Source organism: Hippocampus bargibanti, linkage group LG10 (genome assembly GCF_051943395.1).
Source record: "Hippocampus bargibanti isolate YZ-2025 linkage group LG10, ASM5194339v1, whole genome shotgun sequence".
Lineage (NCBI taxonomy): Eukaryota > Metazoa > Chordata > Actinopteri > Syngnathiformes > Syngnathidae > Hippocampus > Hippocampus bargibanti.
In genome coordinates, this window is record NC_142743.1 from 22,083,554 (window position 1) to 22,107,500 (window position 23,947).

At 39.0% G+C, this 23,947-nt stretch overlaps 2 protein-coding genes across 3 annotated transcripts; both read right to left on the bottom strand.

Moving 5' to 3' along the window:
* Positions 1-1,406: 1,406 nt before the first annotated feature.
* LOC148892939 (tetraspanin-5) lies at positions 1,407-12,442 on the bottom strand. 2 transcript variants are annotated; one of them, XM_089005869.1, is made up of 10 exons: positions 12,037-12,442; positions 10,435-10,485; positions 8,744-8,890; positions 8,492-8,662; positions 8,289-8,414; positions 6,439-6,486; positions 4,993-5,109; positions 4,845-4,906; positions 4,629-4,681; positions 1,407-3,416 (listed from the first exon to the last, which is right to left on the bottom strand). In XM_089005869.1, exons 1-9 carry the CDS (start codon positions 12,118-12,120, stop codon positions 4,669-4,671), a joined length of 819 nt encoding a protein of 272 aa, XP_088861995.1. In that variant the 5' UTR covers positions 12,121-12,442; the 3' UTR covers positions 1,407-3,416; positions 4,629-4,668. The 2 variants fall into 2 exon arrangements, with proteins under 2 accessions (XP_088861995.1, XP_088861994.1); XM_089005868.1 differs by having other exon boundaries at positions 1,407-3,770.
* Positions 12,443-12,591: 149 nt separating this feature from the next.
* Positions 12,592-23,496, bottom strand: acer2 (alkaline ceramidase 2). The gene is made up of 6 exons (XM_089005867.1): positions 23,189-23,496; positions 22,798-22,912; positions 20,738-20,879; positions 20,139-20,276; positions 15,609-15,746; positions 12,592-15,418 (listed from the first exon to the last, which is right to left on the bottom strand). Exons 1-6 carry the CDS (start codon positions 23,300-23,302, stop codon positions 15,232-15,234), a joined length of 834 nt encoding a protein of 277 aa, XP_088861993.1. The 5' UTR covers positions 23,303-23,496; the 3' UTR covers positions 12,592-15,231.
* Positions 23,497-23,947: the final 451 nt, after the last annotated feature.

Consider the following 23,947-nt stretch of genomic DNA (forward strand, 5'->3'; position numbering starts at 1 on the left):
AAAGGTCACCACAGTGTTATACACGTCAAAGCAATTCTTATCAAATCTCAATAACAAATTATCTGTGGTGTGTAACTTGTAGAAAACAGTTATTCTGTTCTTTGCAAAGTGCTTTGGTGACACAGAAAGACCGAAAGATTGCGGGTTTTTTTCATGATTTCACGGTGACTCCGAAATTGTTGACGGTGCACTTAAAACTCAAATTTGAAAATCAATACTAAAATTCCCTAAATTGCCTCAGTTTGCTAATTGCAGTCTTAAATTATAATACAGCGTATATTCGTCATCATTTAAACCCCCTTCTCCCACTCCAACTAATGTATGAACATTTAAGATAAAAACAGTGATTTGTTATTAAGTTTAAAAAACGGCCTTGATTGACAGTTATTTAGCACTTAATTATAATTTATTCAAGGGCGTCTTGCTTTTTAAAACACCGTGACATGTATTTTTTTCCAGCATTTTTCCGTTATTTGAACTATATTAGTCAAGCCTGGTCGTCTACTGAGTTTGTTCGTGCGAGCAGATTATTAGAAGATTTTAATAATTTTATCCACTAGATGCCAGTATTGGGCTGGCTAAAAACCTCTTCACCACCGGTCACTTCAAATTCGCAAGGCCACAGGAGAGGCAAATACGTCATTCAGACGCGACTGATTGGATAACGTGAAATAATATATAATAATAATAATAATAATAATACATTTCATGAATAAGCGCGTTTCAAAACTCTCAAGGACACTTTACAGTCACAGGATATCAAGCCGGAAGTAACTTAATGGAGATTGGATTGGATTTGCCTTTATTAGTCTCACAGTGGAGAAATTTACATTTCACAGCAGCAAAGAGATGAAATTCTATGCATCTTTTTATTCTCTTATGATGTCGAAACTTCAAATAAAGTGCAATTTCCCCATTTTGATTGCCTAATTAATGAGAACAATTTAAAATGTATCTTTATTATTCCAATTAATTTTAGTCTGAAGTTTAACAGTGCTTCCATTTTAATCAATCGTACATTTCAGTACAGCGATAGCTCTTTAGCATTCACATAATACAGTATATGTACTGAAACTGCACTTTTTAGTTCCTTTACTCAGATTATATAAACAGATATTTGATTAAATGTCTTCGATTTACAGCCGGAAATGTTTGCACTTATAAACAATTTGGTTTTCAATTGCGCCGACATGTTCTTGGAATGTGGGAGAAAACTCCAGAAAAAAATAATACAAAAGCACGAGTAGAACGCGCACACAACACAGACGTTTCGAACTCCAAACCTCAAAACAGTGCGGGCAGACATGCAAACCACTATTAGCATCAGGCTATGAACCTGCCCTCAAAGAAGAGCATTTGGGAGATGGACACAATGACTGCTCAAAAATAAGAAAGAGTGTGATCAATGAACAATAACAATCATTTTATTTTTTGGGTGATTCAAAAACAGCACAAAAAGTGAACGTGACTGCAGTATTTAAATAATGCTGGTGATGGCATGTGTGCCTTACTTTTAAATGTTATTTGTTTTTCAGCTATAAATACATTTTCAAAGTGCAAAACATCAGCATAATATACAACACAAGCTTTAAAAAGTATCCCAAATTCCTGTGAAAACTATGATGGTAAGACCAAAGAGTATTTTGTTCTCATTATCTATACACATTTGATCACAAACCAAAAACCTGAAAAAATAATTTGCAATGGCAAAGAGAGCGGTTATGCTTCGACGACATCACTGGTGGACGAGAGAGCAGCAAAGCTGCTGCTGATAGATTAAAAAAAAAAACCTCTCCCATTAGTGGTCCCCAAATGAACTAAAATGCAAACACAAAAACAGTAGCTAATTCACCCAATATGCATCATTATTCTCCCATGAAGATTAAAGTGCTTGCGATTGATTTAAGATGACCTATGTAATTTCTTCCCCATTTACTCGCGCATGTGCAACCAGTAAAATTGCACATTAATTTAATTTATTCTTCAATGTTTTTTCATTTTTGGCAATATGTCACCTCAGATCATGAATACAGAGGAAATAGGTGGAAATAAAAAAAATAAAAGAAATAATCTTGAGCCCTGACTCAAGATACCGAATGTCAGTCTAATTAGGTATTGCCAGAAACAAATCTCCAGTTAAAGGACAACCGACATCACTTTTTTGGTTTCCTAACTGACATCAGAAAAACGTTTTATAGCATCTAAAATACCCAAAACACGCAGTATGATATTTTTAGTCAAATGCAAAACACCAATAAAAATGACTTAAAGTGTGTTAAAAACTACTAAAAATTGAAACCGGAAGTGTCCAGTTTCAGAAGGTCACGCCCCCTTGTTCGTGACGTCACGCCAAGATGTCTTGCCTTACTCGAGAATCAAAACAATGGCTTCAGATTTGGAGAAGATGCTTTCTTGTTACTCATCCAGTTATGAATGTGATTCAAATAGTTCTGAAGAGGAAAGCATACATGTTTGCAATCGATTAAAGAATTTATTCCCTGTCATTTTGAGGTATCTGGGGGGGGGGGGTGTAGCACCAAAAAGAGGCAGAAGAAGGTGACAAACTCCGTGGAAACGGGCTGATTTGTTTCCTTAGAATTTTTGTCAGCGAATATCAAATAGATGCTCGGTGCAACACACAAGGATTCACCATCGCGTTTTGTATGTGTTTTCCTTCTAATTTCGCCATCAACACAAATTTTTCAGACCAAACAAAGTACCGCAAAATGCAATGACGTGAATGAAAGGACTACTACAATGTGTCCTTTCTCGGTCAGGGGCGTTCCTTCAGTGACGTGACGACTTGTCACCAACTGAAAAACAAGACTTCCGGAATATTCATCGCGAATTTTAAAACGTAAGATATAGCTATATGCGGTGGAATCTTTGTAAAATACGCCCAGTAGAAGTCATTTGAAGCCATTTTACAAATTATGGACACAACTTGTCCAGAGACGTCGGTTGTCCTTTAATTTTTGGTCATTTGGTGCTAAATAGCCAAACGTACCATGAACTAGCGTTTGATTTCCAAATATTTCATGTTCTACCGATAGGCGAACGTTGCGGCATTGGAGAAAAGGCATGCAGTGCTTGCTCAGAATAGACATAACTTTGTACAAGAATCATTATAAACCGTTTCCACTCCCAATATAAAGTATTCCTCATGAGAATGCAACATGGCATCCTTTAAGAACAGAGTTGTTTAACAACTACTGTACGTCACCAACATAATGGACGCCCAATGCATTGAATTGCTCAACGCAACGCACTCGCGGTACATTTCAGAGTTTGGGTGTCATCCAAAAATAGGTCCACAAATCAACTCTACATGTACTATTTACACACAAATGAGTCCCTTCGTTTTGAAAGTTGATTAAAGTGTCTCCCATCATTGCTGGTGTACAGTCTGAAAAGTCCTGGAAAAGACATTCTTTCATTTTATTTTTTATCAAAGATCACTCAATTAGGGAAAGCTCCAATGCAAGGCCCATACTCAACTGAATTGGACAATTGAGAAAAACATGTTTTCAGTGACAGAGACTTTTCACACTTTCCTATATAGCCACAATTTACCAGGTATCAGTACTAAAGTGGCCCTGTGGTATAATTTTCATGATCTCTACACCTCATCCTGGAACCGTTTTGGAGAAAACATTCAAATTAATGCATTCATTTTGGATTGATTTCAGCTATATGAACTCTATTTTGCACCTTCTGTTAACAGAGGTGGCCATTCCATTCGTAATGGTGGAAGGTCCATCCGTCCATCACTGAAAAAAAGCAAGGTGAGCCATAATGTTTTTGTTTTGTTGTTTCTCATAAAAACTAAGACAAACAAACAAAAATGGTAATAATAAGCTCTCAGTCGTACAGGAGTGGTCCATCGATGAGAAGGTTTCATCTGTACTTCTTTGAAGCTGTCGGACGTTTCGCTTCTTATCCAAGAAGCTTCGTCAGCAAACTAAATTTTTTTGCTGGTAGTTTCGGCCCTACTACTATATATCCCTACTGTCCAGATGTGGTGGTGTCAGACTCTGCTGTGATAGGTCCCTGCTCTCAGGTTGGGGGGAGCAGAGGACTATTCCCTGAAGGCTACACTGCTTACTTCTATAGTCACAACTGATTACCGGCCTGATTGCCCCATTCACTTTGGTATCACCTCATCAGCATAACTAAGTCTGTCGTACGAATGATCCAAATTAAACCTCACCCAACCATGGCTATTTAGTGAAGGTTTTTGCTGTTTTATGAAAATATCTTCTTTTACTCCCCTTTCAAACCATCTATTTTAACTATCAGCAAAAAAAAAAATAGTTCGCTGACAAAGCCTCTTGGATAAGAATCGAAACGTCCGACACCTTCAAATAAGTACAGATGACTGCTGAAGAAACCTTCTCGTCAAGAGTAGTAGTATCGATAAAATCATGTAGATACCCATCCTTAGCCACAACTTATTATGAAATGACAAATATAGATATAAATATCACCGTACACCATGGCAACGACCGTCTAAATCCCGGTTAACACCCCAAACCATTATTTTGGAGCGAACACATGATATTTTTGATTGTCTGTTACACCTCCAACATTCAGCATGTTGCTGAGTATGCGGTGGCCAACAGCCTTACCTGGTACATCCTTCTTTCCTCTGGTGATGATATGGCAGCCTTAGGTGAACAAACTGCACAAAATATTGCACATTAGAAGCATTGCAAAACATATTCAGAAAAAAAGTTGGATATCTTCCTGAAAATCTACATATTACAGATAAAAACAGTTTTTTTTTTTTTACCACTGTCCGATATTAAAATTCTCAGTATCGTGTCATGGTGGTTTGAACATACCAACTTTCTCGAACTGCCTCAATGTCGCTCACCAGATTCTGTGCCAGGCAGATGCCAAATATCTAAATAGAAACGCACACATGAACACAAAACACAATTGAAATGATTCCAATTTTTCAGCCTTCCATCCCCACCCACTCATTCTCACCTGTAATAATGCAATCCCAATAAATATGCCCGCCACCACTGTCAGGTTGTCTTGAAGCCACTTCTCAAATTGTGGCACGCACCCTTTAATATAGATGAATGTCCTTTGCTCAGAATCCTGAAAGGAGCAAAGTTTTACAGGAAGCGCATGTTTACTCTGTAAGGTCATGGAATATATTGCAGTTTCAGGGATGTACATTTGGAATTGCCGTGTGGCTCTATGAACCTTTTTGCAATTAAAGGACAACCGACACCATTTTTTTGTTTCCTAACTGACATCAGAAAAACGTTTTATAGCATCTAAAATACCTAGGCTGATATTTTAAGTCAAATGCAAAACACCAATAAAAATGACTTAACTGCCACAAAATGAGCTTGGCAGATCCAGAAAGTCCCGCCTCCTTGTTTGTGACATCACTATTGGTCACACACTGCCTTGCTCCAGAATCAAAACAATGGCTTCAGAGAGTTCAGATTCTGAGATGATTTCTTGTTACACATCCAGTTATGAATATGATTCAAATAGTTCTGAAGAGGAAAGCATAAATGCTTGCAATCGATTAAAGAAGTCCTTCCGTATCATTTTGAGTCGTCTGGATGTCCCAGAAAATACACAAGATGGCACCCAAGCTCTGTTGAAAATGGGCTGATTTGTCCGCTGGGAATTTGTGCAAACTTACACCTTCTTTACGTGTGTTAGCGCAATTTCCTGCGACACACAACGATTCACCATCGCGTTATTTATGTAGTTTTCCTTCTAATTTCACCATCAACGCGGACCAACACGATGTTTTCAGACCGAACAAAGTACCCAAAATGCATTGTGTGTCACTCTCTCGGTCACGGGCGTTCCTTCTGTGACGTCATCAACTCGAAAACAAGACTTCCTGAATATTCAGCGCAAGTCTTAAAACGTAAAATATAGCTATATGCCGTGGAATCTTTGTAAAATGTGCTCAGTAGAAGTCATTTAAAGTGATTTTACAAATTATGGACACAACTTGTCCGGAGGTGTCAGTTGTCCTTTAAATATCTGTCACTCTATTGTCACTCGGTGCATCTTGTTGTCCAGCAAGAAGCGGGTAAGGGTGCTTTATTGCGGATTTTTCTTTGTGTTTCAAATGAAAGAAAACAAACTCAGCCTTTCCTCACATTAAAATTCGAGGGAGAGAGGCCAAAGCTAATGACGGGGGAGGGGTTTCACATCCCACCGCATTGCTGCGGCATGAGTAATACCACATCGGTAGCGATGGGGACACAGCTGCTAGATTTTTGAGGAGTGAACAGAAATGTACTGAAAGGAGCATATTGTTGCCTGGGTGGACAACCTCATGACGTCATGCATCAGTAGCAAACTAAGTGAAATAACCGTCACAAATCAGATTGACACTGTACTTTTGGAATACATTCTCCAAGGAAGTCAAGTTTTCTTCGAGATACTACTTACGGCTTTTGCTCGGATATCATATCCACACTGAGTGTTAATTACGTCCTCCTAAAATGAAGGAGAAAAAAAGCCGAATTAATGACCAGTTTAAGCGTACAGTGGCGTGTATTGCATTTTTGAAAATATGTCAAAATAACCAGAAGTGTAACACTACAAAGCTGCATGTTTCTGTATTTCATATTTTTACCACCAGAATTCCATATTTTATTTTACAATTAACGCGAGTTTTGGAGGAAATCATTTTCCCAAGCACTCCTAAAAAAGTGCATTTATAACGTTTGGTTTTGGACTCTTAACGCAACCTGAAAGCATCTGCGAAATTCTTTCAGGTCACAAAATAAAAATAAATATTGGTTGTCAAGTCTGGTTTTTCTGAACTCATTCACTGCCATTCACGAATATATCCGGGAATTGAAAATATAACGTAGAGCGCCATTCCCAAATTCTTTCGGGTTTAGTTTTTTCATGCTTGGGTGCCGATAAAGTGCTGGCCATGGCCTCTGGCAATGCTTCTTCTTTTCCACAAGGGGGCAGCATTTCCCAATTTTCCATGTTAGCGCGTTGTTCCAGCTACATAAACCAATATGTCTGTATTGCATTGTATTTTGGACAGCCGTCCGCATTTCAAGCTCATATAACTCCAGACCCACATAATAGGAATTAACGCTTTTTTTCTGATGAAAGAAGAGAGTCGAAAGCAGGTGTCGGGAACCTATGGCTCGCGAGCCATATGGCTCTTTTGATTATTGCATCTGGCTCGCCGGTAAAACTAAATACTGTACTGTACATATTCTCGTTTTTTCGCTGTTCATTTCCTGTTTGGGCGACAGTTGGCGGAAAGCGCAATTTTGATTGGATGATATTGACCTATGGCCGTTGATGTTGAAACAGGTAAACGCCCCTTTTACAATAAGCCTGACGAGTAAACGAATGACTAGTCGAGTATCGTACACTTGAATAGACGGAATGATTCGCCTTTGTGGAAAGAAAAAGTTCTGTCGTGATTCTAATTTGCAATGAAACAATACCATGAATGAAACAATTGAATATCAATGGCACTTTGACAAGCCTCATGCTAACGTTAGCATCAATATACTTCTGTGAGAGACAGCAGAAAGCAAGCGTGCAAGCTAATGAGCAGTGTGCAGGCTAGCTAGCAGTAGCTTCGCCTATGGACCCGGCAAGTTGATTTCATTGTGATTGATTGGCTGGATTTTTATCAATGATGAGGAACGGAAAACCATTCGTGCTAATGGTGAGTACTATCACAAAGTTGTTTTAAATAATATATTCTGACATTTTGTTGAAACCGTGTGTGTGTGTGTGTGTGTGTGTGTGTGTGTGTGTGTGTGTGTGTGTGTGTGTGTGTGTGTGTGTGTGTGTGTGTGTGTGTGTGTGTGTGTGTGTGTGTGTGTGTGTGTGTGTGTGTATGGCTCTCACTGAATTTGTTTTTAAATATTTTACTTTTATAGCTCTTAGTCAAAAGTGATGTTGGTTGTCCATTCAGCAACACATTGCAAAATGCCTTGAAAATTCCATTCCAACTGTGCTGAGCCAACACAGAGTTGAATGACTAAACATAGAGAGGCCTGGATGTCCTGTTGGACACCAGCCTGAGTAGTTGACAACGACAGCCTGCATCTGAAGGACACAGATAACCGAGATATCTGTAACTGGGAGGAGCTTTACAAATTCCCCTTAAAAGTACTGTACACGCAGTCAAAATATTTCTGCATGCCAGACCTTGACCCACGCCAGACTGTACTTCCAGCCGCCAAATGTATGTCTCCGAGATTGTTATCGAGTGAATGAGCAGGAACTGCGTGGGACACTGAGCGGGGAAAGCATACCGCTGGGTCTTTGGTGCAGCAGGAAAAAGGCACACCACATTTCTCGCGGCTCGGGTTTGAATCGGTGCAGTTGAAATAGATGTTCAAATTCCAGTCGTCAGCTCCAAATGCGCCGCAACACTCCCACTGCAACAAGGTCAAATTTCAATAAATCCCACATTCCAGATAAACGCAATACAAAATCAAGAAACGCTGAAGCTCACATATTCTTGGGTAAAGTCGATTAGGTTCTGCAGATCAATGTCATCCCTGTAGGCCCGAATGTTGTTGTTGATAAAAAAGTTGAGTTGGTCCTTGATCCAGTCTTTGAAGACAAAGGCCAGAACTCCCGCCGTCAGCTCCAGGAAGAATATGATACCCAGGAACACAGAGAACTGAAGACACATAATCACAGTCACCCAACAAGCGATATGGTATTATTACTTGTCTACAATTTGCTGGATAAAGACACCTACAAATTTGAGCAGGAAAGAGTTTTCTCGCAGTGCTCCGATGCAACCCGCAAATCCCAGAATGAACATTACTCCACCAACCACGAGGAACAGCCACACCGGATCGAAGCCCCCCAGGTCTGTGATAGATGAGATGTTGGAAAGAACACCCTGGTTTGGGGGTGAAAAAAAACAAAAACGTGGGAGAAAGGTTACAACGTACATGTATTTACTCAAACTTTTGCTTATAAAACCTAATGCAGTAATTAATGGGTATTTTATCAGGCATGGGTATTTTAGATGCTATAAAACGTCTTTCTGATGTCAGTTAGGAAACAAAAAAGTGATGTCGGTTGTCCTTTAACAACAGCTGAAGCTGTAATAAAGCGCTTAACATGGACAGCTATCATATACGGGAAATAAAACAGTCACAAAGATAGTAGAAAGCACCAGGGAGTGAAACCAAGATCAAGTTGGAATCATGCTGTGAGTGAGTTTTGAGATGTGTTTTAAGCCCGTTTCCACAGGCTGATTAATTCCTTATACGGAGCTTTGTCACCCTCTTCTGCCTCTTTTTGGTGCAACACCAAGTTTTCAGACCGAACAAAGTACAGCAAAATGCATTGACGTGATGGAAGGACTGCTACAACGTGTCCTTTTTTTGGTCAGGGGCGTTCCTTCAGTGACGTAACGTGAGGACTCGTCACCACCTCAAAAACAAGACTTCCGGAATATTCAACACGAGTCTTAAAATATAGCTATATGCAGTGGAATCTTTGTAAAATACGCTCAGTAGAAGTCATTTGAAGCCATTTTACAAATTATGGACACAACTAGTCTCGAGATGTCGGTTGTCCATTAAAGCGCTATATAAATCAATATGTATTGCATTGTATTGTACTGATTTGGGCCCCTTAATGCTTACAATAACAAAGGTATGAATTATTGGAATAACATTTTACTGTTGTACAATACCTTCCTTTTGCGTACATTTATCTGAAAAAAAAAATACACTTAAAGCTATCCATAACCTTGCCCCTCATACCTATCTGACCTTCAAATTTTTATTCCCTCTCGTTCCCTCAGATCGTCTTCCTCCCTCCCACTCTGGAACTCACTTCCTCCCAACCATCGTAACATCGATTCTATTTCCACCTTCAAATCCCATCTCAAAACCCAGCTATTTAAAATCGCATTTTCTGTGTATCTTTATCTTTTGTTTCTATTTATAGTTATATTTGATGTATTATCTGTTTTTCTTTCTATGCTTGTCTGTGACTGTAAAGTGTCCTTGAGAGCTTTGAAAGGTACTTGAAAATAAAATGTATTCTTATTATCATAAAAAAGAGAACTATTGGCAAAAATATTAAATATTTTTAAATCATTTTAAAGGGGTGTTTGAATAGAATTTTCTTGGTCCTCTGTTGTTGCGTGTTTAAAAAAAGGTCCCCCCAAAAAAATCACCAGCCTAAAACCAGCCCAATTTTTTTCCTTGCTGATTTTTTTAAATTCCAACACCAAGTGAAAGTTCTCAGACAATTATTTTCTTGCGCAACAATCTTGGTCTTTGGGTGGCCGGAAAACAAAACCGAGAAATGTGACAAAATCTCTCTCAATGTGAAGAAGAACTACAAAAAAAATAAATCTAATTTCCCCATTGTGGGACTATGAAATTCTTGTTCTCATAACTATTAATCCATAGCATAGAAACCAACCTTCTCGCTCCATGCCCACAATCCGATGCCAAGGAATGCCACGCCAAGGAACTGCATGGGAAAAGAGGTAAGAAAAATATTCTTTTTCTGTGATTATTTTCTATGGTGGAACAAACTGCTTTCCGGGCACTCGCCAAAAAAAAAAAAAAAAAAAAATCACATTTCGGTTTGCAGCATCAGCATGTGACTCCCACACGGGAGAATATCTTAAATAGCCCGAATGATTTATGATTGACTGAATAAAGGGAAGTACTGTATCAGCTCAAACTACCACTGAACATCTTAAAAACCAAAGAACGCTTCCAATTTATAGAAATTGGGTAATTTATGTGAAAGAGTATCTTAGAACGGAAACCCTTTTCCTGTTGTAGTTGACAGAACATTTTATAATTTTGTTGTATGTTATTTGCTTAGGTGGCATTGGCTTAATTTAGTGACTAATACAAGTTACATATCTTTACAAGACATCATCGACAAAGTTTGTTTTCAAAACTGTCAGATGTAGTATATCGCCATGAAATAATGTATGGAAGTGATTCCGTTTTATTTTTCTGTGTAGTTTTTTTTCAGCCAAAATTATCAATACGATCATACACTTAGCCACACTATCTCATGATAAAGATTGGAAGGAATTTGATCAATCGAAGCTTCATGTCAAAGGGCGTATGGATTATTGCCACCAAATTGCGCCGCAAATGTGGCACATTTTATTCGCATTTGCAGCTAGTTGTAGCTGCAGTAAAAGTTGTACAGGTATAACCATAAAATAGTGATTAAAAGTTGGATTAATTCAGACGTAGCACTATTGAAGGCCTAGTTTTGAAATGCACGGCTCACCACTGCCTGTACACCGTTCTCTTCACATACGCCCCTTGTCTATATGTTTCCAAGTTAGGCATGTGTGTAATGCCCAAACATATGGTTAAATTGTGTAAGAGACCTAGGCAAAGGAAGATGAGTTTGGTGGAAGGTTGTTCAAATGATAAAAATCGTCAGGAAAGAAAAAATTATGAGGAGAATGGGTTCCGGGGAAAGCAAATTGCAACCGATAATCCCACGATATAATGAATAATCCTTGATAACAACGGTCGTCATAATATTAGTTATAGTTATAAATAATACAATACGACTGCTCTAGATTTATTTTTTGTGGGCTACATGTTTATAAAAACGTTGGTTGAATATTTATACTCCATTGTCGTTTTTTTACACCACTACTGTGCAATTCGAACAAATCGCAAATCTTATAACATGTACTTTTTGATGCAACAAGGGCTCATTAGTATGATGGAGCTCTGCAGCTAGGATGATTAATTTGAACAAGTTACCCTCGCAGAAACATGAAACTACCCGTCACGCGCATTGTTGGTGGATGGATGTAAATAGGAACGTTCGCCGTCTCGCAACAGCGCATTAAAACAAAAGCCACCCGATTGCCTGATGGAGGCGGCAAGTGCACCCGAGCAGCAAGCTTTGTTGCAGCAATGAAATCGCCGAGGCGGCTCAACCGTGACTCTCATATCATGAAAGATGGCAGATTGCACATGTTAAGTAAGAATGTTGTCCCAGGCCTGAAGACATTGCATCAAGCGGAACGCTTACCCAGAATATGATGTTGAATCCGAAAATGAAATACTTGATGCAGCAGCTGACTTCGTGAGCTTTGAAATGCTTCCCTGACATCATTTTGGATGCTTTTGTTTTCACCGCCTTTGCTCCCTAGAAATCACATCGATGGTCCTCCGGCTACAACAGTGGGGAAACACCCGTTTATTTTGTTTTTAACGTCGACTAGCACAGCTGTTCCAGTGTGTAATTCGAAACATCATGTCGTTGGCCGCTGACAGATCGCGTGGAGAGGAGGGTTAACACCTCCCCGACTCTTGACACTTCTCACTTATCACAAAAAAACTCGTCCCTGAAAGTTGGCGACCAGAAAAATCCACAGAATTCAAACAGATTAAATTTGACTTGGTTTTCTATTTGACCCACTATCTGGACATGGCTGTTTGATTGACGCGCGTGAAAACAAATGAGGCATTGGCAGTGGTCACTAGAGGCGGGACTTCCTAAACGGAGTCTTACTCGATCTATTTTTCTTCGTGGATAATCAAGTACGTGACTCAATGAGAAATAAGAGGGATAGAAAATTCCCAATCAGAAATTTTAAATAATTTATTACATTATATTTACACTGTACATGCACCCAGAAGGGAAATCTGAACTACAAAATACGCTGGGTTTGGTGCTCTCGGAGAACTATTAAGTGGGAAAACTCTGCCTCCCAGTGGACAAACGTGTTAATTCAATCACAAATGGCGTTACAAGGCCTGTCTGTGGTAGTCATTGACTCCATTTATTGCATAAAACAAAGTACCAATATTATTATCTCTTACAAATGTTTGTTTACAAAACTGGATAAATTATCAAAATAAATAGATCCGTGCTGCAGTCTGAAGAAGAGAAAAAAAACATAAAAGTTTGTCAAATTTCACAACTTAGTGTGGTCACAATTATAAAAAAAAACACCTCTCCAATACTACTTAAATGATCTTCTTCACAATGTACATTGCAATTCATTCAAAACTATATAGTAATGCATTATTCAAATCTACGAGAGATTGCTCACATTGGCAATAGTGTGTATCTGGATGATACGGCAAAAATATAGTCATATTTGGCAATACAAATGTATTTATACAAAATCAAAACCATTCATGTGTCATATTTTGGGGTTGAAACATAAGTCTGAATTATCAAGATGGGAATTTCTGTGGCAATTTAAATGACCGATTGTGTGTGCAGGTCTTGAGGCCATTTTATCATACAAAATACAATCAATTGAAGTTTTTTTTCTTGTTTTTTTTTAAAGCATTTTCACACCAATGTTTCCCTTCTCATTTTTGACATTTTTTTGGTTAAAAAAATGCTAAAGTTGGACCTCAAAAACCTGTCCAATCATTTTATGAAGTGTAATTTAATTGTGATATCAGTTGGTGCCTGAGAGGAATTTGCCACCTTTGCTTCTCTTAAAGGACAACCGACGTTACTTTTTTTGTTTCTTAACTGACATCAGAAAAACGTTTTATAGCATCTAAAATACCCAAAACACGCAGTATGATATTTTTATTCAAATGCAAAACACCAATAAAAATGAAAGCGTCCAAAATGTGCAAAAAAATTGAGCTGCGAATTGGGCATTTTCAGAAAGTCCCGCCCCCAGTTCGTGACGTCACGCCAAGACTTCTTGCATTGCTGGAGAATCAAAACAATGGCTTCAGATTCGGAGAATATGCTTTCTTGTTACACATCCAGTTATGAATATGATTCAAATAGTTCTGAAGAGGAAAGCATACATGTTTGCAATTGATTAAAGAATTTATTCCGTGCCATTTTGAGGCAACATTGGGGGCAAATTTCTCACCGAAAAACAGGCAGAAAATGGCCACCGAGCTGTTGTGAGGAATGAATCAGCCCGTTTCCACAGGCGGATAAATTCCTTCCATGGAGCTTGGACGCCCTCTTCTGGTGGGTTTTGGGTGCAACACGAGGTTTTCAGACTAAACAAGTACATCAAAATACATTGACGTGATACATTGACTGCTACAATGTGTCTTTTTTTTCGGTCAGGGGAGTTCCTTTAGTGATGTCACGTACGGACTCGTCACCAACTCAAAAACAAGACTTCCTGGATATTCAGCGCAAGTCTTAAAACGTAAAATATAGCTATATGCGGTGGAATCTTATTCAAATACGCTCAGTAGAAGTCATTTGAAGCCATTTTACAAATTATGGACACAACTTGCCCGGAGACGTCGGTTGTCCTTTAAGTGGAAACAAAAACCCACAGCCTATAGAGCACACAATATATACCATGTTTACAGGAGGGTTTAGCACTTTCATTTGTTCGGCAACACATTATCCAGTTTGGTTTAGGCTTCAAGCAAAATTCTCGAAGCTTATAGTCTCACATTTTGTGTCTGGACAGAATAAACAAACCTCAAAGACCACTACGTGTCAAATACAAAACACTTCCACCAAATACAACGCAAAAGAGCAAAAACACTTGCTGCTTAATTGAAATGAAATAACAATACTTCACCTGAAATGTTGTGAGAGTGGTTTTCTGTTTGTCCATTGCTAAATCAGAACCATTGTGATGTCAACCTTCACTTTTTAACTTTTTGGTAATATGGCTCTTCATTCATTTATATACAAAGACATCATTTGGTTCTATTAGAAAAGAAGTACATTTCCAGTCCAGCACATTATCATGCTGGCATCATAGACATCATTGGAAGTGTTGCATCAAACACTGAGCAGCTGGTTTTGTACGATGTAATAATCACAGTTGTTGTGCAGTACATCATTGTGTGAAATACTGGTTTCTTGATGGCCAGCGGGCATCTACTAGATGCAGGAGTTTGTCAAGGCAATCTAATACTTTACATTGAGGGTTTCTGCCTTACAATACACACCCTGTGCAAAATATTAAATGAAGCCGAAAATGCATAATACTTCAATAACATATCACATGCTTCTCCTGTCAAGTTTCATGGCATGTTTTTAAAACACTAACATCAAAAGAAGCCACCAGGAATGGCCCCAAGTCACACTACTTGTGGCACATTTTGTTCTGTTGACAGTGCTGCAGAATTTCTGCCGGTAATAACGACCACTTGTGTGATCCAATCCAAAAAGCTTCTTTGAGGCCAGCGGTCTGATGATGAATGTTGTCGGGACGCAGCCCCGCTGAAAAATGGCAAAGTGCAACCCGCTGAGCAATCACGGATCACCTTAAGTCACCTTGATCGCTGATTTCTTGTGCACAAAGAGGAATGAAACGTAGGGGACGCCAATGAAGGCCCATTTCTCATTGGGCCAAAACATAATGACTGGACCTCGTTCCGGGGCCTCGCTCGCAACGTCAAAGTAGGCGAAGCAGACACAACCCAAGTAGGAAGCCAGACAAATGAGGATATGCCTGTAAGGATGTCATTTGTGAATCAACCCCAGATAGAAGTACAAGAACATACTCATTTGTAAATGCATGGGAATAAAAAGCTCGATATCTTATCCTGTTTATAAACATACACGCATACACACTGCGTGCGTGCGCACACAACAGAACGCATAGAGTGTTACTTGTCTTATGTGTTGTGGTGTGACCTTACCAAGCACAGTGTAGATAGGGAAAGTTGACAGATGACCACATTTCACAGAAAATCCTGTCGCTGAGCCAGCATAGCAGAGCGAGACCCCACCAGATCCCTGAGATCAGACCCAGCTTGAACACACGTGGGTTTTCACACCTGTGACACATAAACTGTGTTGAGCAGCACAGCTACGACTTGAACTCCACACCAAAAATGGCTGTTTTAAAGTTACACGAGCATAAGAAAAAACGATTTTAATCAAAAAATGGGTTTGGATCTGACAGAATTGAATGATTCTATCTGAAAATGTACCATCCTTGGATTGTATTCCATCCCATGTATCAAATCACATATATTGAGAGATACACAGACAGTATGTATTGGTTTGACAGTCTTTATTTTTTAATTTTGTTATTTTTAAAATTAATTCCATTGAATAATTCGGGTTTGGGAGAGTGTTTACGTTTTGTTATTTATAAAAAAACGCGAACTACGGTGTTTCATATTGAATCAAATTATAATCGCAATGAATTGAGTCGTTCCACCTAAAATGTACTAGTCTTTAATCTTTTTTTCCCCATGTATTTGGACTGACGATCTCTTCCCAGACAGCATTTTCATCATTCATATTTAGAAGAGCAACAAGCCAGATGTTTTTATCCATGGTTCTTTGTTTATTTTTCTTGCACTCAATTGGTGACCCAGAGACGTATTAAACCACAATGCTGTTGATACAAAACTATTCTTAGTTGCGTCCTTAAGTATGCACTCACAAAGCGCCCTGCTGGCTGAACAGTGCAGTCACTGTGACACCTTCATGCGCACAGACGAGCTTTTCATTGCAATTTCTGTTACTCTGAGGAGAAATCAACGAGCGTAATAAGGGGAAAGGTGCATCAAAGTTTCTTTTTAAAGTTAAAGTAGGAGAAGATTTGTTAAGACTACAATCAGCAGTTTAACTGTCATGACATAGAAATGGCAAGAGTAAACAAATTAGCTTAAGGGGAAAGTGTTAGCATCTGATAAGCAGGCTATACAAATATAAAAAAGGGACAAAACGTTTTGATAAGAAGAGCATGAAGTGTCAGATAGAGCATGTCCTTTTCATAATGATAAATCAATCTATAATTCTAAGAGTTTTGGCAGATTGCAGAGGCTACTCCGGGGCAAGAGGAAATACTGAAGAATAGCTGGCTTGTGATACTTCCTCCCAAAGGGAAATGCCTCCTGTTATGTCACAAGTACAACTTCTGCCAAAAGAGATGCTGACTATCTTGGCTTTTAGGACGTGTCAACTGCCACAAACACTTCCTTAAAGGAACACCGACGTCACTTTTTTGTTTCCTAACTGATATCAGAAAAACGTTTAATAGCATCTAAAATACCCAAAACACGCAGTATGATATTTTTAGTGAAATGCAAAACACCAATAAAAATGACTTAAAGTGTGTAAAAAGTACTTCAATTTGAAACCGGAAGTGGCCAGTTTCAGAAGGTCCCGCCCCCATGTTCGTGGTGTCACGGCAAGACGTCTTGCCTTGCTCGAGAATCAAAACAATGGCTTCAGATTCGGAGAACATGCTTTCTTGTTACTCATCCAGTTATGAATATGATTCAAATAGTTCTGAAGATGAAAGCATACATGTTTTCAATCGATTAAAGAATTTATTCCGTGTCATTTTGAGGCATCAGGGGTGGGAAATGTCGCACCCAAAAAAGGCAGAAAATGGCGACAAAGCAGCGTAAGGAACTAATCAGCCCGTTTCCACAGGCTGATTAATTCCTTACATGGAGCTTTGTCGCCCTCTTCTGCCTCTTTTTGGTCCTACACGACATTTTCAGACCAACGTACAGCAAAATGCATTAATGTGATGGAAGGACTGCTACAATGTGTCCTTTTTTCGGTCAGGGGAGTTCCTTCAGTGACGTCACGTACAGACTCGTCACCAACTCAAAAACAAGACTTCCGGAATATTCAGCGCGAGTCTTAAAACGTAAAATATAGCTATATGCGGTGGAATCTTTGTAAAATGCGCTCAGTAGAAGTCATTTGAAGCCATTTTACAAATTATGGACACAACTTTTCCGGAGACGTCGGTTGTCCTATAAGAAGAACCAATGTGCCAGATACATTAGTTATTCGTCATGCGTCTGTAATATAGTGGCAATCAGGTTTGACAGATGCATGCAAGATAAGAAACGGCACCATGACTTGTTTTGAGGAGGGAGGTCGCTGGTGAAATTCAAGAACATGAGACAGTTGGACGCAAAGATAAGTGGTGGAAGGACTGACATGTATATCTTGGGTGGAGTTTCAATGAGAAGCCAGAGGGCGGAAAAATGGAAAGTGACAAGGACATTTTATGAAAGCTCCACTTGCTTGAATTAATATTTTTGTGTGTGTGTAATTCCCCACAAAAAAAGTACCAAGGCAGTGATAGTAGAAGAAAATAACCAAATAATGAAGATGAATATTACATCACAGTGCCTAAGGGCTCGTCAAAACCCAGAAAATAAGTGAGCTGTGAGTAACCTGGCAAGCCACGCCCATGAAGAAAGTTGAGTTTAGAATAGATAGAGACCAAGTACTGTACTTCAACATGGTTTCGCATGACTTCCACAAATCGCATTTATGATGTCACTTTAGAACACGGTAACCTCTGTGATGAACAAAAACAGGCGAATTTGTCTTTTGATATCATATATCACAAATGCAATATTAATCAGAGTTCCATGTTTCGACTAATGGGGGTGCATAGAACATACAGTATTGTAAGATTTTTTTCCAGTTGACGTTCTCTTTAATGGTATCACATTCTAACATGCAAAGCCATACTGTACATCACAGGTGTCAAAGTCAAGGCCCGCGGGCCAAATCCGGCCCGCCACATCATTTTTTTCAGCCCGCGAAAGCAAATCAAACTTGTTAAGTTCCATGATGATTGCTAAAATCTGAGCCAAAATTTCATATTTTTGGATGTCAACGACGACAAAAGTCATTATTCTTGATTTCAGATTTGAAAACGACTTATTCATTAATTTGCTGTGTGCTCTATATGTAATATTTGAAGGGATTTAAACATTCTAATGGGTTCCTCAAATTCATAACGGCCCTCGAGAGGAAACCATAACAACAATGTGGCCCGCGGCAAAAAATGACTTTGACACCCCTGCTGTACATATTTGTCAAAGCATTTTTTGTTCTCTTAAATGTGATTTGAATTTCTCATATAATTATCCCATGACTGAAGTTATTACAGTCACAATTTGTCATTTCGCAATGGAATGGAATGTTGTTTCCGTAAAATATTAAGTTATTGCCCTCACAATTAGTCATGTCACACTGGAATGGGATGTTGTTGACATGGAATGAGGTATGTATTGTTGTTTTTGTGTGTGTGCGTGCATGTGTGTGTGTGTGTGCGTGTGTGTCTCCCAGTGGATGTGACGCAAGCGAGGGGAAATTAGTCATCCTGAAAAAGGTAAGCAAACAACATAAAACAGACTTAGCAACAGCCAAAGTCGGATAGAATTGTGCAGCAGGAATTCTCCCCCAACAAAAACAAGTCAACTCCATAGATCACTGGCACCGACAATAATGTCAAGAATTATTGAACAATGTTGAACAATGGAAGACTTGATGTTGTGAGAGTAGCCATGTTGAATGAGGCCGCCAGTGAAAGGAAACAACTCCAAATTACAGTCCCAGTACAGAAGGTCAAAAGGGAGGACTTAATGTACTGTTGACATGCATGCTGACAGTTGCCTCTTGGCAATACACAAACATACAGTATACACACACACACACACACACACACTTTCTGATAGAAGTAGAGTCAATGGCAGAAATGTGACCATTTATTTCTGCCATCATGTCAGGGTCAATTGTGTCGGGCCTATCTGAGCTGAGCTCTCTTGAGTCTTCCTTTACATGACACTTATCTAGTGAAATGGCAAAGTGGATATTTTGTGGATCGCGGGACAGAAATGTCAAAACCCAATTCAAACAAAAATGAACAATATTAACATTGCCAATGCAAGAACCGTGGTCGGAAATGTCTCACCAATATCACAACATGACCATTTAAAGGACAACCGACGTCTCCGGTGCGTCAAGTTGTGTCCATAATTTGTAAAATGGCTTCAAATGACTTCTACTGAGCGTATTTTACAAAGATTCCACCGCATATAGCTATATTTTACATTGTAAGACTCACACTGAATATTCCGGAAGTCTTGTTTTTGAGTTGGTGACGAGTCAGTACGTGACGTCACTGAAGGAACGCCCCTGACCGAAAAAAGGACACATTGTAGCAGTCCTTCCATCACGTCAATGCTTGTTTAGCCTGAAACTACCAGAAAAAGACTTTAGTTCGCTGACGAAGCTTCTTGGATAAGAAGCGAAATGTCCGACACCTTCAAAGAAGTACAGATGATGACAGAAGAAACCTTTTCATCGATGGACCACTCCTGTACGACTGAGAGCTTACACAGACGGACTCCATATGAATTTAGCACCAGTATCACAAAGTCCGGTGGACAACTGACCTTTTCAGCTCGGTGATGAGCAGCACGGTGCATGGAATGCCCAGTGTCATTAGCGACAATGAGTTTACGACCGGTTTAACAAAGGCCAATCCTGTAGTGATCCCTGAAAGAATCCCGATGACCACTTTGAACCTCGACCTGGAGCAAAGAGGAACTCAAATTTAGATAAACAAGCTTTTATGGAACTAGAGAAGTAGACAGTTTGGCGTAGGATGTCAGGTGGCTGGCTCAAAATCTTTCAACAGAAAACTGACATTCAATAAAATCGAGCTTCATGGTAAATAAGAGCAACTACAACGCCTGCGTGACAATGGAAAGAGAAGTGTGGACATGTGATGCAGTTTTACGGGTGTCAGCTATCTTGGACCGGCCTATAATTAAACTGAAGGTGTGACAGCAGTTGACATTTTCTTGTGACAGAATAGTGAGCAGAAGCCATATACTGTTGCTGCTCAATCTATATTAAAACGAAGATCTAGAATTCAATTTAAATTAAAAAAACAAAAGTTGTGACTCATTTCACAACTTTGGGGGTGAAAACGTAACAAAATATCACATTAACAACTCAAGAAGTCATTAATGTATCATGATTGTCATACCGATCTCTTCTGAACATCCTGGGTAAGTATCTTTTGGGGAACCACATGGCGATGGCACACATGAGTACCCATAAGATGGCCAACTCATCCAGCATTTGGCCAAGGAAGCTGAGGGTAGCATGGAAGTATGTTGATCCGATACCTAATGTGGGAAAAGAAGAGAGAGGTACTCATTAGAAACGTCAACAGATGCCCCTAAGATTGGATTTATATTTTTATGCTTCTTGGAAGAACTGCCACTGTCCCTACTGTCTCTTCTCATGATTGACTGGAGCTACTGACCATCTGACACGTGAGGACCATTACAAAAAAGGTTGTATTGAATTCATATCATACACTCAATTTCAATGAAGTTGAGATGTGCTGTAAAATAAAAATTAAAAAGACAATTCAATAATTTGCAAATTATGTTCTATTTATATTTCATTGAATGCACTACAAAGACCCTCAACTCACATCTTAACCCAACTGTATATTTGTTTGTATATGAGAGAGAGAGAGAGAGAGAGAGAGAGAGAGAGAGAGAGAGAGAGAGAGAGAGAGAGAGAGAGAGAGAGAGAGAGAGAGAGAGAGAGAGAGAGAGAGAGAGAGAGAGACAGAATGAATCCCTCATGAGATATAATAGAATCATTTTTTGGCAGACACAGTTTGTTTGAAACATAAACCTGCTGTAGAATGCACACACAAATCTTTTTGGTTCACGCTACCACTTTCTGACCAGAGTAAAAATACCACGAGAGAAATGCAAGGAGGGGGGTACTGTTCGCTAAAAATCAACACTGGGGGAACAAGGCACCTTAATTTCACTAGACTAGAGCATTGTTTCAAACAGAGGTACCATTTAAAACTGAAGACCAGTAGGTCAAATCAAATGAAATCGGAGCTGGCGTCATTCGACCAATGAATAACAAGTCATTATATAAGTGTTGAAGAAAGCTTCAAGATATAGCTCGAGACTATGAGGGTGGTTATACAACTGGATAAGCAGTATAACTTATTCCTATAATAATAATAATAATAATAATAATAATAATAATAATAATAATAATACATTTCATTTTCTAAGCGCCTTTCAAAACTCTCAAGGTCGCTTTACAGTCACAGGATAAGTTTTTCTGTGGGTTAGTACAGTAATTCAAATAGAATAGTAAGACAAATAGATAGAAAGGTAGCTAGCAAGCCAATAGATAGTTAATAGCTATCCAGCTAGATAGCTACCAATGTCCACACAGCCCAGTGTTACGTATTTAAAGTGCGGAAAAAAAAAATCTAATACATGTAATATGTTCTATGCATACACACTAGTTTAAATAACGGGTGATGAGTAATATTGTGCACTTGAAATCTGAATTCAGCAGCAAAATACACCAATGTTTATACATCTCAAGGGGTGGCCGCTTTGCCACTTGCGCTTGACTGAAAATGAATCATAGTACCTCAAGGCTCGACCAATGATTAACCGACACTCATATATTTTTAGGGTTTGGTGATGTGACATTTGCAAGCTGAGCTGTTAGGCACAAATGTAATATCAATCAGAATACTGTGTTTAGTCTCGAAGGGCTGGATTGAGCATTATTGTAAAGAAACTTTTTTTTGCCTTGACTCTCTCTTTAAGCAGCAAAAAGTAAACAGCAATAATGTGTATTTCATGCACTGCATAGAGAACTACATATTTGATTGGTTCAACATCTAATTTCAAAGATGATTAGCTTTTAGATCTCGATGAAGAATGTTGTAAATTTACATTACTCTCAAATCACATGTTTATATGTGTATGACTTAATATTTACCTTTACCAACAATTCTTTCTGAATAGGCTTTTTTATTTTTGGGGAAAACATAGTAACCCAATAAATATTATACTTAAAATATTGTGTAACTTTTAAAATGACTTTAAGCATGAAATTAAACTTCATGTCTAACGTGCATATTTAAATGCAATTTCTATATTACAGAAGTACAGTAATGTTTTTTTACTCCAGTGACTGGGTTGACTGTTGGTACAGAAAATGGGTCATCATCACTCAATAAAGATCACGTCACTCAAGCCAACTTACCCACCACGACCAGGAGGGTCCAAATGAGGTAAATCCCACTGTTGAAATGTGTTGCATATTGGCGAAACAAGCACATTAATATGGGCGGCAAAACAAAAAACAAAATGTTGCTGATCTGAAATGACAAACAAAAGAAACCCATGAGAGAAAAAAACACGCAGGCAGATGTTTTTCCAACGTGCGAGGGCTCTACACTGACATGTGTAACTTGATGCTGCAGCCCAAACGGTAAACATCAAGTCTCGAAAGCCGCAGCAGTTCGACACAAAGAAAGACTAAACTAGGTACGTGACAGCTGTTCATGACAAGCCGAGCTTGGTTATTATGGGAAATAATAAAAAATAAAGACATCCAAAAGACACGTACGGTTGAACAAAAAGTGCATACTGACCGTGTTGTAAAATTCAGCGATGCCCGGGTAAATAATATAATTGCCTTCACACCAATCCACATCGGAACTGCCAGCCTGTAAATGGTCCCAGAAAATCAGATTAACGTTACTCATGTCTGGACTAGTTGCGCTCGAGTGAGAGACAACGCTGTTGTCGTCCCACCACGCAAAAACAAAAACGCGAAACGAATCTGTAAGATTTCGTCTCTTATCTCAAGGAAATTCATACAAAACGGCGAACACGAGCACATGTATTGATGCTGAGATGTTGTAGACTGCCTAATATCTTGCGCCTGTACTGTGACTTGACCAAGATTACTGTCAACGTAACGGTCGACGTCATCGCGTTGACGCTCGGTGTGCAGCCGAAGAGTATTTGTTTTTGGTTAGAGAATTCAGTCCCAAACACTTTTTTTTCGCAGAGGGGAAATCTCGTTATCTACTAACTGCTCTTAGTTACGAGAAGATCAACCGGTGTTTAGTATGGTGATCATCATTATATGCGTTACATATTACTAAAAACGAATACAAATATGTACGTGATAACTGCGTTTGTTCGTATTAGTGTAGGGAATTGCACTGCATGTGAAAAATACACGCACACATGCTGATGATTACTGTCTGTCTCCACTGTAGTTTCAACTATCAAACCAAAACAGAAAATGATTAAGGTGAAAATAATATTATTGGCTTTGCGTAACTCAATGGACAAACAAGCTCTGCTCGAGGAGTTGGGTTCTTCCTCGAGCCTGGTTGACA

What these genes read in the sequence shown, in the direction of transcription:
- LOC148892939 (XM_089005869.1), bottom strand. Translation starts at nt 12,120, where the DNA reads ATGATGTCAGGGAAGCATTTCAAAGCTCACGAAGTCAGCTGCTGCATC. An exon ending in TGTGGGCATGGAGCGAGAAG is followed by an intron (nt 8,891 to 10,434) that starts GTTGGTTTCTAT and finishes CCCCCAAACCAG; the next exon opens with GGTGTTCTTTCCAACATCTC. An exon ending in ACTCTTTCCTGCTCAAATTT is followed by an intron (nt 8,663 to 8,743) that starts GTAGGTGTCTTT and finishes ATGTGTCTTCAG; the next exon opens with TTCTCTGTGTTCCTGGGTAT.
- acer2 (XM_089005867.1), bottom strand. Translation starts at nt 23,302, where the DNA reads ATGAGTAACGTTAATCTGATTTTCTGGGACCATTTACAGGCTGGCAGT. An exon ending in TCGCTGAATTTTACAACACG is followed by an intron (nt 22,913 to 23,188) that starts GTCAGTATGCAC and finishes TTGTCATTTCAG; the next exon opens with ATCAGCAACATTTTGTTTTT. An exon ending in CTCATCACCGAGCTGAAAAG is followed by an intron (nt 15,747 to 20,138) that starts GTCAGTTGTCCA and finishes TATGTGTCACAG; the next exon opens with GTGTGAAAACCCACGTGTGT.